Here is a 17,486-nt window from a genome sequence, read left to right as displayed (position 1 = left end):
TGTGCCCTCCTGGATGAGCTGCACTACCTGAGCCACTTGTGTGGGTTGTAGACTCCGTTTCATGCTACCATAGACTCCTATGCTAAGCATAGGAACTGAGAAGTGGTCTGTGGTAACCACCTGCAGAACCACTCCTTTATTGGGGATGTCTTGGTAATTGCCTATAATTTCCACCTGTTATCTGTTCTAGGGATCGACCGATATCGTTTTTTTAGGGCCAATACCGATAATCGGTGCAGGTTAGGGCCGATAGCCGATAACTTATACCGATATTCCGGTATAAGTTATCGGCTATTTATCCCCCCGCGACACCGCTGCAGATCATTGATTTAAAGCGGGCGCTTTAAATCAATGCACTGCAGTAGCTTTTGCGGTGCCATAGGCCGCCGCCACCCGCTTCTCTCCCCCTGCCTGTCGGGGTGGTCCGGGCCATCCATCCTTCCTGTAGTGTCTGGCGGCGTTCCGGGTGGAGGGTGAACCGGTCCGGGCTGTACTTCTTCTCCGGGGGTCCTCTTCTCCACTCCGGGCAGGCTCCGGCCTAGTAACGCAGCATAGACGCAGCTGCGCAGTGACGCCCGTGCGCAGCGACGCACCTGACGTCACGGCGTAGCGGCGTCTATGCAGCGTCACTAGGCCGGAGCCTGCCCGGAGTGGAGAAGAGGACCCCCGGAGAAGAAGTACAGCCCGGACCGGTTCACCCTCCACCCGGAATGCCGCCAGACACTACAGGAAGGAAGGATGGCCCGGACCACCCCCATTACGGGTAAGTTTAATTTTTTTTATTGACTTGGAGGGTGGGGGAGGGGCCCGACCGATGTAGCGGTATGGGCAAAAATCCATACCGGTATACCGCTCAGCATTGCGGTGGGGGGTGCGGCGGGTCGGGGAGGGGCGGTGCGGGTTCATTATTGGCTTATCGGCAAGGTAATTGCCGATACCGATAATGCCCAAAATCGTATTATCGGCAGATAATATCGGCCATACCGATAATCGGTCGATCCCTCGTCTGTTCCATGTGAATTGATTGTCAATCATTGTTCTTCCTGAGTGGACAGTGGGATCTCACACAAGTGTCAGGGACTTGGAGTCACATTGTGTTGTGTAAGTGTTACCTTTTATTTTTTTTGTGCAGTGTATATAAAATGGCTCCTTCACCATGTTTACTTCCCGATCACCTTGAGGGTCCTTAATGTTAAGATGTGGTCCCCCCCGCCCTATCAGACATATACACCATATATGTAGAGAATCATCATGTTGTCCTTGTAGTGCTCTGTGACAGTCGTCGTTATCTAGTTGTTGTTGTTGGTTTATGACTTAACTGTGTCCAGAAACCCAAATTCCGACCCAGCGTTACGGGCGCAGACCTTATGGAGTGGGACTTCTCATCGCAGGATATGACGTGAGTGATGGCACCCAGAGGGGAATGTCTGTGCATTATGGGACTTACAGGGGTCGTTCTCTATACCTGCCCAGTATAACGCAATGTGTATATAAGGGGTCACCTATGTAACTGTGAGGACAATGTATATAAGGGGTCACCTATGTCACTGAGAGGACAATGTATATAAGGGGTCTCCTATGTCGCTGTGAGGACAATGTATATAAGGGGTCACCTATGTCGCTGTGAGGACAATGTATATAAGGGGTCACCTATATCACTGAGGACAATGTATATAAGGGGTCACCTATATCACTGAGGACAATGTATATAAGGGGTCACCTATATCACTGAGGACAATGTATATAAGGGGTCACCTATATCACTGTGGACAATGTATATAAGGGGTCACCTATATCACTGTGGACAATGTATATAAGGGGTCACCTATATCACTGAGGACAATGTATATAAGGGGTCTCCTATGTCACTGTGAGGACAATGTATATAAGGGGTCACCTATGTAACTGTGAGGACAATGTATATAAGGGGTCACCTATGTCACTGAGGACAATGTATATAAGGGGTCACCTATGTCACTGAGAGGACAATGTATATAAGGGGTCACCTATGTCGCTGTGAGGACAATGTATATAAGGGGTCACCTATGTCGCTGTGAGGACAATGTATATAAGGGGTCACCTATGTCGCTGTGAGGACAATGTATATAAGGGGTCACCTATATCACTGAGGACAATGTATATAAGGGGTCACCTATATCACTGTGAGGACAATGTATATAAGGGGTCACCTATATCACTGAGGACAATGTATATAAGGGGTCACCTATGTCGCTGTGAGGACAATGTATATAAGGGGTCACCTATGTCACTGAGGACAATGTATATAAGGGGTCACCTATGTCACTGTGAGGACAATGTATATAAGGGGTCACCTATGTAACTGTGAGGACAATGTATATATAAGGGGTCACCTATATCACTGAGGACAATGTATATAAGGGGTCACCTATATCACTGTGAGGACAATGTATATAAGGGGTCACCTATATCACTGAGGACAATGTATATAAGGGGTCACCTATGTCGCTGTGAGGACAATGTATATAAGGGGTCTCCTATGTCGCTGTGAGGACAATGTATATAAGGGGTCACCTATATCACTGAGGACAGTGTATATAAGGGGTCACCTATGTCACTGTGAGGACAATGTGTATATAAGGGGTCACCTATATCACTGTGAGGACAATGTATATAAGGGGTCACCTATATCACTGTGAGGACAATGTATATAAGGGGTCACCTATGTCGCTGTGAGGACAATGTATATAAGGGGTCACCTATGTCACTGAGGACAATGTATATAAGGGGTCACCTATGTCACTGAGGACAATGTATATAAGGGGTCACCTATATCACTGAGGACAGTGTATATAAGGGGTCACCTATGTCACTGTGAGGACAATGTGTATATAAGGGGTCACCTATATCACTGAGGACAATGTATATAAGGGGTCACCTATATCACTGTGAGGACAATGTATATAAGGGGTCACCTATATCACTGAGGACAATGTATATAAGGGGTCACCTATGTAACTGTGAGGACAATGTATATAAGGGGTCTCCTATGTCGCTGTGAGGACAATGTATATAAGGGGTCACCTATATCACTGAGGACAGTGTATATAAGGGGTCACCTATGTCACTGTGAGGACAATGTGTATATAAGGGGTCACCTATGTCACTGTGAGGACAATGTGTATATAAGGGGTCACCTATGTAACTGTGAGGACATTGTATATAAGGGGTCTCCTATGTCGCTGTGAGGACAATGTATATAAGGGGTCACCTATATCACTGAGGACAGTGTATATAAGGGGTCACCTATGTCACTGTGAGGACAATGTATATAAGGGGTCACCGATGTCACTGTGAGGACAATGTGTATATAAGGGGTCACCTATGTAACTGTGAGGACAATGTATATAAGGGGTCACCTATGTCACTGAGGACAATGTATATAAGGGGTCACCTATATCACTGAGGACAGTGTATATAAGGGGTCACCTATGTCACTGTGAGGACAATGTATATATAAGGGGTCACCTATGTCACTGTGAGGACAATGTATATAAGGGGTCTCCTATGTCGCTGTGAGGACAATGTATATAAGGGGTCACCTATATCACTGAGGACAATGTATATAAGGGGTCACCTATATCACTGTGAGGACAATGTATATAAGGGGTCACCTATGTCACTGAGGACAATGTATATAAGGGGTCACCTATGTCACTGAGGACAATGTATATAAGGGGTCACCTATATCACTGAGGACAATGTATATAAGGGGTCACCTATGTCACTGTGAGGACAATGTATATAAGGGGTCACCTATGTCACTGTGAGGACAATGTATATAAGGGGTCACCTATGTCACTGTGAGGACAATGTATATAAGGGGTCACCTATGTCACTGTGAGGACAATGTATATAAGGGGTCACCTATGTAACTGAGGACAATGTGTATATAAGGGGTCACCTATGTCACTGAGGACAATGTATATAAGGGGTCACCTATGTCACTGTGAGGACAATGTGTATATAAGGGGTCACCTATGTCACTGTGAGGACAATGTATATAAGGGGTCACCTATGTCACTGTGAGGACAATGTATATAAGGGGTCACCTATGTCACTGTGAGGACAATGTATATAAGGGGTCACCTATGTCACTGTGAGGACAATGTATATAAGGGGTCACCTATGTCACTGTGAGGACAATGTATATAAGGGGTCACCTATGTAACTGAGGACAATGTGTATATAAGGGGTCACCTATGTCACTGAGGACAATGTATATAAGGGGTCACCTATGTCACTGTGAGGACAATGTGTATATAAGGGGTCACCTATGTCACTGTGAGGACAATGTATATAAGGGGTCACCTATATCACTGTGAGGACAATGTATATAAGGGGTCACCTATGTCACTGAGGACAATGTATATAAGGGGTCACCTATATCACTGAGGACAATGTATATAAGGGGTCTCCTATGTCACTGTGAGGACAATGTATATAAGGGGTCACCTATGTCACTGAGGACAATGTATATAAGGGGTCACCTATGTCACTGTGAGGACAATGTATATAAGGGGTCACCTATGTCACTGTGAGGACAATGTATATAAGGGGTCACCTATGTCACTGTGAGGACAATGTATATAAGGGGTCACCTATGTCACTGTGAGGACAATGTATATAAGGGGTCACCTATGTCACTGTGAGGACAATGTATATAAGGGGTCACCTATGTCACTGTGAGGACAATGTATATAAGGGGTCACCTATGTCACTGAGGACAATGTATATAAGGGGTCACCTATGTCACTGAGGACAATGTATATAAGGGGTCACCTATGTCACTGAGAGGACAATGTATATAAGGGGTCACCTATGTCGCTGTGAGGACAATGTATATAAGGGGTCACCTATGTCGCTGTGAGGACAATGTATATAAGGGGTCACCTATGTCGCTGTGAGGACAATGTATATAAGGGGTCACCTATGTCGCTGTGAGGACCATGTATATAAGGGGTCACCTATGTAACTGAGGACCATGTATATAAGGGGTCACCTATGTAACTGAGGACCATGTATATAAGGGTCACCTATGTAACTGAGGACAATGTATATAAGGGGTCACCTATATTACTGAGGACAATGTATATAAGGGGTCACCTATATCACTGTGAGGACAATGTATATAAGGGGTCACCTATGTCACTGTGAGGACAATGTATATAAGGGGTCACCTATGTCGCTGTGAGGACAATGTATATAAGGGGTCTCCTATATCACTGGCTTCTCCCTGTTTCCCCCAGGACATGGGGCCGCACATATTCCAGACCTGCCCCTCTGCAAACTACTTTGACTGTAAAGCGATGTCTATCGGAGCTCGGTCACAGTCGGCGCGCACCTACCTGGAGAGACACATGTCAGAGTTCAGTGACTGTGAGTGTGTAGTGCGTCTCTGCATACAGACAGATCTATATAGGGGTGGGGGGTCCTGGGGTCAGATACAGTATGGTGTGTGTTTGGGGGGGAGCGGGGGGTCAGATACAGTATGGTGTGTGTTTGGGGGGGAGCGGGGGGTCAGATACAGTATGGTGTGTGGGGGGAGCGGGGGGTCAGATACAGTATGGTGTGTGGGGGGAGCGGGGGGTCAGATACAGTATGGTGTGTGGGGGGAGCGGGGGGTCAGATACAGTATGGTGTGTGTTTGGGGGGGAGCGGGGGGTCAGATACAGTATGGTGTGTGTTTGGGGGGGAGCGGGGGGTCAGATACAGTATGGTGTATGTTTGGGGGGGAGCGGGGGGTCAGATACAGTATGGTGTGTGTTTGGGGGGGAGCGGGGGGTCAGATACAGTATGGTGTGTGTTTGGGGGGGAGCGGGGGGTCAGATACAGTATGGTGTGTGTTTGGGTGAGGGAGCGGGGGGTCAGATACAGTATGGTGTGTGTTTGGGTGAGGGAGCGGGGGGTCAGATACAGTATGGTGTGTGTTTGGGTGAGGGAGCGGGGGGTCAGATACAGTATGGTGTGTGTTTGGGGGGGAGCGGGGGGTCAGATACAGTATGGTGTGTGTTTGGGTGAGGGAGCGGGGGGTCAGATACAGTATGGTGTGTGTTTGGGTGAGGGAGCGGGGGGTCAGATACAGTATGGTGTGTGTTTGGGTGAGGGAGCGGGGGGTCAGATACAGTATGGTGTGTGTTTGGGTGAGGGAGCGGGGGGTCAGATACAGTATGGTGTGTGTTTGGGTGAGGGAGCGGGGGGTCAGATACAGTATGGTGTGTGTTTGGGTGAGGGAGCGGTGGTCAGATACAGTATGGTGTGTGTTTGGGTGAGGGAGCGGGGGTCAGATACAGTATGGTGTGTGTTTGGGTGAGGGAGCGGGGGTCAGATACAGTATGGTGTGTGTTTGGGTGGGGGAGCGGGGGGTCAGATACAGTATGGTGTGTGTTTGGGTGAGGGAGCGGGGGTCAGATACAGTATGGTGTGTGTTTGGGTGAGGGAGCGGGGGGTCAGATACAGTATGGTGTGTGTTTGGGTGAGGGAGCGGGGGTCAGATACAGTATGGTGTGTGTTTGGGTGAGGGAGCGGGGGTCAGATACAGTATGGTGTGTGTTTGGGGGGGAGCTGGGGGGTCAGATACAGTATGGTGTGTGTTTGGGGGGGAGCTGGGGGGTCAGATACAGTATGGTGTGGGTTTGGGGGGGAGCGGGGGGGTTGGGGAGAGCGGGGTCGGGTGCACTTTGGTGGAGGTATTAGGCACTCCTGACTGATGTGGATCTCATTCCTCCCAGGTAATCTGAACGAGTTGGTTAAACACGGGCTTCGTGCATTGAGGGAGACTCTTCCTGCAGAGCAAGATCTGACGACAAAGGTAACAACGAAACAATGTCACATCAGATTGGGGGGGGCGGGCGATCGGTCAGATGAGGATTCAGTCTAGAATGTAAAGTTCAGCACCTCTTGTCCGGTCTGACCACCTCCTGCTGATACACTGTAACAAACCCTTTGCGATCAGTCTAAGGCGGAGCCATCATCCATTAGAACAGTCATTGTCTTCTTGTGTGTCTGCAGAACGTTTCCATCGGCATTGTGGGTAAAGAGCTGGAGTTCACGATCTACGATGATGATGAAGTCGCTTCGTTCCTGGAAGGATTAGAGGAGCGGCCACAGAGGAAGGTTGGTATCGTCTCATTACGCTGGGTGTATTATGGCGCTGCCTTCACGTTTGTCACATCCTGTATCGGTGATCTGGCGGCGTTGTTTTCTTATTATTAACCAGGTGATTTTTGCCGTTTTCCAGGTGGCGGCACCAGCAGAGGATCCGGTGGATAAGCCCGAGGAGCCCATGGAGCACTAGATTTAGGATTATTTTTATACGTATGTTTTCCGCAGCGGCCGCCTTCGTTCAGCCCCGGCGCGATCTGCATGGTGGGGGAGCGGCGTCTTTCTGTAATTCCACATTGTTACTAAACCAATAAAGAAACATTTTTTTCTTCTTGAATTTCTGAGTGAAATATTTCCGGGTGTCCTTGTCTTGGTGATGGTAAAACCGGGCCAGGACCTTGTTGTTTCCTGCCATTGCTGCACATTGTGAGGCCGGGATTGTCTCTTCACATTACATAGAAAGTACTGAATCCTCTGAAGGAATATCGGCCCATGTGGACAGGATCACTTCTCTAGGTCTCAACACACATTAGATGAAGACGATGATCAGACCATTTTCTTTCTGACCAGGTCATGTTTCTCTATAGAGATCTGGATCCATCTGACCAGGTCATGTTTCTCTATAGAGATCTGGATCCATCTGACCAGGACATGTTTCTCTATAGAGATCTGGATCCATCTGACCAGGACATGTTTCTCTATAGAGATCTGGATCCATCTGACCAGGACATGTTTCTCTATAGAGATCTGGATCCATCTGACCAGGTCATGTTTCTCTATAGAGATCTGGATCCATCTGACCAGGCCATGTTTCTCTATAGAGATCTGGATCCATCTGACCAGGTCATGTTTCTCTATAGAGATCTGGATCCATCTGACCAGGACATGTTTCTCTATAGAGATCTGGATCCATCTGACCAGGACATGTTTCTCTATAGAGATCTGGATCCATCTGACCAGGACATGTTTCTCTATAGAGATCTGGATCCATCTGACCAGGCCATGTTTCTCTATAGAGATCTGGACCCATCTGACCAGGCCATGTTTCTCTATAGAGATCTGGACCCATCTGATCAGGCCATGTTTCTCTATAGAGATCTGGACCCATCTGATCAGGCCATGTTTCTCTATAGAGATCTGGATCCATCTGATCAGGACATGTTTCTCTATAGAGATCTGGATTCATCTGACCAGGACATGTTTCTCTATAGAGATCTTGATCCATCTGATCAGGACATGTTTCTCTATAGAGATCTGGATCCATCTGACCAGGACATGTTTCTCTATAGAGATCTGGATCCATCTGACCAGGACATGTTTCTCTATAGAGATCTGGATCCATCTGACCAGGACATGTTTCTCTATATAGATCTGGATCCATCTGACCAGGTCATGTTTCTCTATAGAGATCTGGATCCATCTGACCAGGTCATGTTTCTCTATAGAGATCTGGATCCATCTGACCAGGTCATGTTTCTCTATAGAGATCTGGATCCATCTGACCAGGACATGTTTCTCTATAGAGATCTGGACCCATCTGACCAGGTCATGTTTCTCTATAGAGATCTGGACCCATCTGACCGGGCCATGTTTCTGCACAGATATGTCCCTGGTTCTCACCTGTTTACCTTAGACACACTGACGCTGATCTCCTGTTGTTGTCCATCTGTGTTAGTGAGTGGTAAGTTGTGGGTTCAGACATGTTACTTCCTTCTTCTTGTACTTACAGTTTGCTTTAATGTTTCAGTGCAGTTTGTCTAGATTGTGCACAGCTGTAATGTGAGGTCTGTAGCCTCTTGGTGAAAACCATCTCTTCATGTAAACCGACCGCAGGGCTCTTGAAAATGATGAGGAAACAAAACCCGAGGAGGTTCTGCTAAAAGTTGTGCAAAGGAAAAGTGGAGCCGTTTCCGGGGGTCAGGTTGCTACAGACTGCTCAACTTTTCCTTAGCAGCAGTTTTTAGTAATCTCACTCTTACCTTATGAACTTTTTATTGTACAAGGCTCAAGCTTTATATGGGGATGGCTGACAGACGTAGTCTGGACGCTCTCTCGTGTCTGTCGGTGGCTGCGGTCAGTATTCCTGGTATGGCCGTCCTGTAATCATCCCTGTGTCTTCCTGTAATTTCCTCCGCCGTCTTCTGCCAGGTCTTCTCCTTGGGATTCGCTGTAGGAAATGGTTCAGGATGTGAGATCGGACCGTGGCTGTAATTACTTCTGTAAGGGGAAACAATCGGGTGAAGAGGCGGAATCCTCACATCCTCGTATAATAACATCCCAGAGTTATCAATGAGCCGGACACGGGCAGAGATTCTGCTGAAAACATCTGTCATGGCCTCTTGCCCGGGAAGAAGACCCCAGGGTGTAGTAATAGAGTTCAGCCCCATCCATCACATCCAGGAGTAATGAACTGAAAACCTGAGCTGGAAGCGGTGATAGGACGGAGTGTACAAATACCCATCTGTGGTAAAGGGGTCGTCCAGGGAAAGAAACAACCTGTGTATGGGGAAAAGAAACAACCTGTGTATGGTGTTTTTGTATTTTTCTGCAGTTTACAAAAGTTTTAATGTGTTTTTATCACAGAACATGGGGAAACAAATATGAACAAGACAAAGATGCAACCAAGAGCCATTACAACAGGTAACAATAATACACTGCTCAAAAAAATAAAGGGAACACGTAACCCCTTAAGGTACAGCGCTTCTAAGAAGTACTTAGCGCACAGCGCCGTACATTTACGGCGCAGCTTTCCTGGATCACTGCGTCTCCGGACACGGTGATCGAAATGGGATGACTGCTGATATCTATCAGCAGTCATCCCGGCATATCGACCAGCCCCCCATCATGGCAGCGATCGCAGCAAATTGCCGGTCAATTTAGACCGGCAATTTGCCGCTAGTCCAGGTCAATCACGTATCTGGTGACCCGGAAAAAAAGGGTGTATGGGGCTGTCCGAGAGCATTTTGGAACAGTGGTCCGTGAAAATGAAAAATGTAATTTTTCATGTGCACAGCCCACTGTTCCATAGATCTGTCAAACCCCAGTGGGGTATAAATACTCACTGCACCCCTTATTAAATTGTGAGGGGTGTAGTTTCCAAAATGGGGTCACATGTGGGAGGGTCCACTGTTCTGGCACCATGGGGGGCTTTGTAAACGCACATGGCCCCTGACTTCCATTCCAACCAAATTCTCTCACCAAACGCTCAATGGCGCTCCTTCTCTTCTGAGCATTGTACTTCGCCCGCAGAGCACTTTACATCCACATATGGGGTATTTCCATACTCAGAAGAAATAAGGTTACACATTTTGGGAGGCTATTTCTCCAATTACCCATTGTGAAAATGAAAAATTTGGGGTAACATCAGCATTTTAGGGGAGAAAAAAAAACTAATTTTTCATTTTCCTGTCCAACTTTAGCGGAAATTTGTCAAACACCTGTGGGGTGTTAAGGCTCACTGTACCCCTTTTTACGTTCCTTGAGGGGTGTAGTTTCCAAAATAGTATGCCATGTGTGTATTTATTTTTTTTTTTTTGCTGTTCTGGCACCATAGGGGCTTCCTAAATGCAACATGCCCCCCAAAAAAACATTTCAGCTAAATCTGCTTTCCAAAAGCCAAATGTGACTTCTTCTGAGCCCTGTAGTGCGCCCGTAGTGCACTTGACGTCTACACATGGGGTATTTCCATACTCAGAAGAGATGGGGTTACAAATTTTGGATGGCATTTTCTCCTATAACCCCTTGCAAAAATGTCAAATTTGGGGGAAAACCAGCATTTTAGTGAAAAAATAAATTCATTTAGCATCCGATTTTAACAAAGTCATCAAACACCTGTGGGGTATTAAAGGGGTGCTCCAGTGGTCAAGGTGTTTTTCCGTTTGTGACTTACCCTATTTGTTTTGTTTCATTTCTATTCTTGTTGTTTAGCCTACTCTATTTCCGTTCTTTGTTGTCTCTTTATCCCCCACTTTGTTTTCCTATCTTTGCTTCTATTTCCTGTTTCTTGCTGTGCTGAAAACTACAAATCCCAGCATGCCACATGCCTTGTTGGTTTGGGGCGGCTCCTTTTTTTTTGATTTGTTTGTTCTGCCCTTTACCCACCCTACTATTTTCCCGGGTCAGCCCCCTTATACACAGCACACTAATATAATCAGCCTTGGTTGGGATACACACAAAAGGGACTACAACTCCCAGCATGTGTCATTCAGGAGTCTTCAGTCTGTGATATAACACCAGCATGCTGCCTCTAGTCTCCTGGGGGTTGTAGTTCACCACACCTCTGTAGGGTGTACACCAGTGTTTCCCAACCAGGGTGCCTCCAGGTGTTGCAAAACTACAACTCCCAGCATGCCCTGACAGCCTTTGGGCATGCTAGGAGTTGTAGTTTTGCAACAGCTGGAGGCACACTGGTTGGAAAACACTGGTGTAACATGATGTGTATGCTGAATAGGCTAGAACAGTGTTTCCCAAACAGTGTGCCTCCAGCTGTTGCAAATCTACAAATCCCAGCATGCCCAAAGTCTGTCAGGGCATGCTAGGAGTTGTAGTTTTGCAACAGCTGGAGGAACACTGGTTTGTAAACACTAGCATACACACACACAACAGGGACTACAACTCCCAGCATGTGTCATTCACGAGTCCCCCTCCCCCTTCACATATAGAGATCATCCCCAGTATGAGATTTATTCCCCTGCAGTCTATACATCCCCGGCCTGTGCACCTTCTCATCCTCCCCTTCAGATAACACTTATCTTCTCTGTGAGGTCCTTCTCCTGTGCAGACCTGCTCCTTAGAATACAGAGCAGGGGGGAGGGGAGGAGCTGTGTACAGAGCAGGGGGAGGGGAGGTGAGGAGCTGTGTACAGAGCAGGGGGGAGGGGAGGTGAGGAGCTGTGTACAGAGCAGGGGGAGGGGAGGAGCTGTGTACAGAGCAGGGGGAGGGGAGGAGCTGTGTACAGAGCAGGGGGGAGGACAGGTGAGGAGCTGTGTACAGAGCAGGGGGAGGGGAGGAGCTGTGTACAGAGCAGGGGGAGGGGAGGAGCTGTGTACAGAGCAGGGGGGAGGGGAGGAGCTGTGTACAGAGCAGGGGGGAGGGGAGGAGCTGTGTACAGAGCAGGGGGGAGGAGCTGTGTACAGAGCAGGGGGAGGGGAGGTGAGGAGCTGTGTACTCAGCTGGATGAGATGAGGGGGTGTGGCTTATTGTTCTCTTGCGCACAGAGAAAAAATAAAGCTATGACATCTTGTCCACAATAGACTCAGAACTGTGGACAACAGTAAAAGAAAACCCTGAACTACAGAACTTCCTGCCCAACAAACAGGTAAGAAAAACACATGAATGCAGCCAAAACATACAACACATCTATATTGCAAAAAAACTAAACTTACAAAGAAGATGACATATAGTCAAAAAAATGAACCACCGGAGTACCCCTTTAAGGACTCACTGTACTCCTTGTTACGTTCCTTGAGGGGTATAGTTTCCAAAATAATAGGCCATGTTGTTTTTTTTTTTTTTTTTTTTGCTGTTCTGGCACCATAGGGGGTGAAATCCCACTGTCCACTCAGGAAGAACACTGATTGACAATCAATTCACATGGAACAGACAACACGTGGAAATTATAGGCAATTACCAAGACACCCCCAATAAAGGAGTGGTTCTGCAGGTGGTGACCACAGACCACTTCTCAGTTCCTATGCTTCCAGGTTGATGTTTTGGTCACTTTTGAATGCTGGCGGTGCTTTCACTCTAGTGGTAGCATGAGATGGAGTCTACAACCCACACAAGTGGCTCAGGTAGTGCAGCTCATCCAGGATGGCACATCAATGCGAGCTGTGGCAAGAAGGTTTGCTGTGTCTGTCAGCGTAGTGTCCAGAGCATGGAGGCGCTACCAGGAGACAGGCCAGTACATCAGGAGACGTGGAGGAGGCCGTAGGAGGGCAACAACCCAGCAGCAGGACCGGTACCTCAGCCTTTGTGCCAGGAGGATCACTGCCAGAGCCCTGCAAAATGACCTCCAGCAGGCCACAAATGTGCATGTGTCCACTCAAACGGTCAGAAACAGACTCCATGAGGGTGGTATGAGGGCGTCCACAGGTGGGGGTTGTGCTTACAGCCCAACACCGTGCAGGACGTTTGGCATTTGCCAGAGAACACCAAGATTGGCAAATTCTCCACTGGCACCTGTGCTTTTACAGAGGAAAGCAGGTTCACACTGAGCACATGTGACAGAAGTGACAGAGTCTGGAGACGCTGTGGAGAACGTTCTGCTGCCTGCAACATCCTCCAGCATGACCGATTTGGCAGTGGGTCAGTAATGGTGTGGGGTGACATTTCTTTGGGGGGCCGCACAGCCCTCCATGTTCTTGCCAGAGGTAGCCTGACTGCCATTATGTACGGAGATGAGATCCTCAGACCCCTTGTGAGACCATATGCTGGTGCGGTTGGGTTCCTCCTAATACAAGACAATGCTAGACCTCATGTGGCTGGAGTGTGTCAGCAGTTCCTGTAAGAGGAAGGCATTGATGCTATGGACTGGCCGCCCGTTCCCCTGAACCCGATTGAGCACATCTGGGATGTCTCGCTCCATCCACCACAGACTGTCCAGGAGTTGGCGGATGCTTTAGTCCAGGTCTGGGAGGACATCCCTCAGGAGACCATCCTCCACCTCATCAGGAGCATGCCCAGGCGGGGAGGTCATACGGGCACGTGGAGGCCACACACACTACTGAGCCTCATTGGGACTTGTATTAAGGACATTACATAACGTTGGATCAGCCTGTAGTGGGGTTTTCCTCTGTGATTTTGAGGGTGACTCCATATCCAGACCTCCAGGGGTTAATGATTTCCATTGATAATTTTTGGTGATTTTGTTGTCAGCGAATTCAACTATGTAAAGAGGAAAGGATTTCATACGATTAGATCATTCAGATCTATGATGTGAAAAGTCAAACTGCTTACCTTATGGGGTTGGGCTAAGGACTCTACAGCTACTAGCGCATGCAGTATTTGTAGTGCTGTATGGCGGCTGCCACCAACCCAGACCGGTCACAAGTAAGGGTAGTTGTCACAGATCCACAAGTGTTTGCTGGAAGATAAAATTGACATGGTATCATTTACTTTGGTGAGTGGAGTTTATGTGCCCATTATATTGGCTGGGGAATTAATTTATATAGTTTATTACTAATTAAAATTCCTTAGTCCCGTGGGGCACACAGAGACATAAACCTGCATATTGTGCTGCTGAGGAGACTAAGGGGAAACAGATTATCATTCAAATCCTATCTTGAGTGTGATCGGACTATGTTAGGCCATTTCCAGGTTGTCCTGCCCGACATGTTGGTTGCTTCATTCTAGAATAAGGAGCAGTAGGGTACCCGGAGTTAAAGGGGTATTCCAGGAAAAAACTTTTTTTTATATATATATCAACTGGCTCCAGAAAGTTAAACAGATTTGTAAATTGCTTCCATTAAAAAATCTTAATCCTTTCAGTACTTATGAGCTTCTGAAGTTAAAGGGGTACTCTGGTGAAAACCTTTTTTCTTTTAAATCAACTGGTGGCAGAAAGTTAAACATATTTGTAAATTATTTCTATTAAAAATCTTAATCCTTCCTGTACTTATTAGCTGCTGAATACTACAGAGGAAATTCTATTATTTTTGGAATGTTCTCTGATGACATCACGAGCACAGTTCTCTCTGCTGACATTATTATAATAATAATAATAATAATAACGCTTTATTTATTGTTGTCCTTAGTGGGATTTGAACCCAAGTCCCCAGCACTGCAAGGCAGCAGAGCTAACCACTGAGCCACCATGCTGCCCTTAGCATACATCTGCTATGCATGGTTACTAAAATGGACAGAGATGTCAGCAGAGAGCACTGTGCTCGTGATGTCATCAGTGTTCCAAAAAGAAAGGAATGTCCTCTGTAGCATTCAGCAGCTAATAAGTACTGGAAGGATTAAGATTTTTTTAATAGAAGTAATTTACAAATATGTTTAACTTTCTGCCACCAGTTGATTTAAAAGAAAAAAGGTTTTCCCCAGAGTACCCCTTTTAAGGTTGTTCTTTTCTGTCTAAATCCTCTCTGATGACACGTGTCTTGGGAACCGCCCAGTTTAGAAGAAAATCCCCATAGCAAACCTCTTCTAAACTGGGCGGTTCCCGAGACACGTGTCTTCAGAGAGGATTTAGACAGAAAAGAACAACCTTAACTTCAGAAGCTCATAAGTACTGAAAAGATTAAGATTTTTTTTAATAGAAGTAATTTACAAATCTGTTTAACTTTCTGGAGCCAGTTGATATATATATATAAAAAATTTTTTTTGCCTGGAATACCCCTTTAACCCCTTAGACAAGTACATGGGCCGTCTGAAGAGATTACTTCTGATGACATGGAGAAAAGGGGCAACTTCAGGGAGAGGAGAGTTCACAGCCGGTCATATAAACTTTGTTACTACTTGTTAAACTGGTGACACATTTCATAAGGGCAGTATGTTTCCAACCAGAGGGCCTCCAGATGTAGCCTGTGACTGTCCGGGCATGCTGGGAATTGTAGTTTCTGCAACTGCTCTAGGCACACTGGTTGGGAATAGGGTTTCACCTTTCTTGCCAAAAAATACCGGACGAGCTAATTTGAATAATTAATTATATATGTGTGTAACATCACAGGATACACATACAGTATGCTTGGGAAATTTTGTCCTATTCTGACCCCTATTACTTTTTTTTTTATTTCTTCTTATGAGGGCTATTTTTTTGCGTACCGATCTGTAATCTTTATCAGTACCATTTTTGTTTTGATGGCTTTTTTTAATTTTATTAAATTCGGGAGATGCAGTTAGTTACTAACTACAACTCCCAGCATGCCCTGATACAGGGCTCAGCAGCTGCCCCAAACGAAAACTTCAACTCCCAGCATGTTGGACTATATAGTAGTATATCGTAAAGGTCAGTGTTTCCCAACCAGGGGTGCCTCCAGTTGTTGCAAAAGTACAACTCCCAGCATGCCCGGACAGCCAACGGCTGTCCGGGCATGCTGGGAATTGTAGTTTTGAAACAGATGGAGGCGCTTTGGTTGGGAAACAATGGTATAGGATATGGGGGAACATTCCGGGAGTTGGAGAATTGGTTGGATAAATAACGGCCATTGCACTGTCAGTATTTTTAATATTAAAAATACCGGCAGGGTGGCAACCCTTGTTGGGAAACATTGTTATACTGTATACACCGCCATCATAGCGGTTTGGTGTGATCGCCAACAGCAAATAGTTTAGCGCGTGGCGACAGGATATCTGTGTAAATCTGAAATGAGTATACAGTGGTCCCTCAACATATGATGGTAATCCGTTCCAAATGGACCATCGTTTGTTGAAACCATCGTATGTTGAGGGATCCGTGCAATGTAATGTATAGGACAGTGGTCTACAACCTGCGGACCTCCAGATGTTGCAAAACTGCAACACCCAGCATGCCCGGACAGCCAACGGCTGTCCGGGCATGCTGGGAGTTGTAGTTTTGCAACATCTGGAGGTCCGCAGGTTGAAGACCACTGGTATAGGAAGTTATCCTCACGTGTCCCCACCGCTCTGGACCGTCACCGCTGCCCGGAATGTTGCCGCCCGTCGCCGCATCCCCGGGGTGTCCCCGACGCTCCAGCAAGGCCTCTGCTTTCCCGGCATCCTCGCTCTCCATCACGTCGTTAAGCACGGCGCTCCTATTGGATGACGGGACGGCGTGCGCGGCGACGTGATGATGACGATGGAGAGCGCCAACGATGCAGGGGATCCCGAAGAGGACGCGCCGGAGCCTTGAGGACAGGTAAGTGATCGTCAGCGGACCACACGGGGCACCGTAAACAGCTATCCGGGGGCAGGTGAAGCAGTCTGCACTGTCGGATAGCTGTTTATGCGATGGCCCCGACATACAAAAGCATCGTATGTTGATGCTGCCTCTGAGATATGTGGAAATGATCGTATGTCGGGGCCATCGTAGGCCGGGGGGTCACTGTATAATATAGTGCTTCTTTAAATGTACACGCCATGATAATATCGCCATCCAGGGCACTACCAGATATCTGCTCCATGGTGCCAGCGGCTGTAATATGGCAGGAGGTGTGTGTATATATATGTGTGTGTGTATATATATATATATATTAAGTATATATAGTTATACCACAACTAAGTAGTCCAGCAGCTCCCTTGCAAACTACATCATCAAACAGAGACGACATTACTGCATGACACCGTCACCTAGCAACAACTCACAGGAAGGTAAAGTCACTTCCGGTGGAGGGCGTCATTGTACTTCCGGTTCAGCGGCCACTTCCCATACGTGTGCGCGC

General features: G+C 47.0%; 1 protein-coding gene and 1 long non-coding RNA gene across 3 annotated transcripts in view; one reads left to right on the top strand and one right to left on the bottom strand.

The window, feature by feature from the left end:
* Positions 1-7,474, top strand: part of PSMA1 (proteasome 20S subunit alpha 1) — a 20,179-nt gene extending 12,705 nt beyond the window's left edge. The window contains exons 6-10 of the mRNA XM_056554290.1: positions 1,329-1,399; positions 5,289-5,418; positions 6,771-6,850; positions 7,051-7,155; positions 7,280-7,474. Of these exons, the coding sequence (XP_056410265.1) occupies positions 1,329-1,399; positions 5,289-5,418; positions 6,771-6,850; positions 7,051-7,155; positions 7,280-7,336 (443 nt within the window). The 3' untranslated portion in view covers positions 7,337-7,474. The remainder of the gene's footprint in view (positions 1-1,328; positions 1,400-5,288; positions 5,419-6,770; positions 6,851-7,050; positions 7,156-7,279) is intronic.
* Positions 1-17,462, bottom strand: part of LOC130342875 (uncharacterized) — a 57,116-nt gene extending 39,654 nt beyond the window's left edge. Inside the window, exons 1-4 of one of the 2 annotated variants that reach the window (XR_008882345.1) lie at positions 17,318-17,462; positions 14,101-14,227; positions 9,562-9,639; positions 9,126-9,360 (exon numbers count right to left, since the gene is read on the bottom strand). This is a non-coding gene — a long non-coding RNA (uncharacterized LOC130342875). Of the gene's footprint in view, positions 1-9,125; positions 9,361-9,561; positions 9,640-14,100; positions 14,228-17,317 lie in introns of those variants that run through there. The other variant, XR_008882344.1, reaches the window with a different exon arrangement.
* Between the last annotated feature and the right edge of the window lie 24 nt (positions 17,463-17,486).

The sequence above is a fragment of the Hyla sarda genome, unplaced genomic scaffold, assembly GCF_029499605.1.
Source record: "Hyla sarda isolate aHylSar1 unplaced genomic scaffold, aHylSar1.hap1 scaffold_66, whole genome shotgun sequence".
In the NCBI taxonomy this organism is placed as follows: domain Eukaryota; kingdom Metazoa; phylum Chordata; class Amphibia; order Anura; family Hylidae; genus Hyla; species Hyla sarda.
This window is presented reverse-complemented; position numbering and strand designations above follow the sequence as displayed.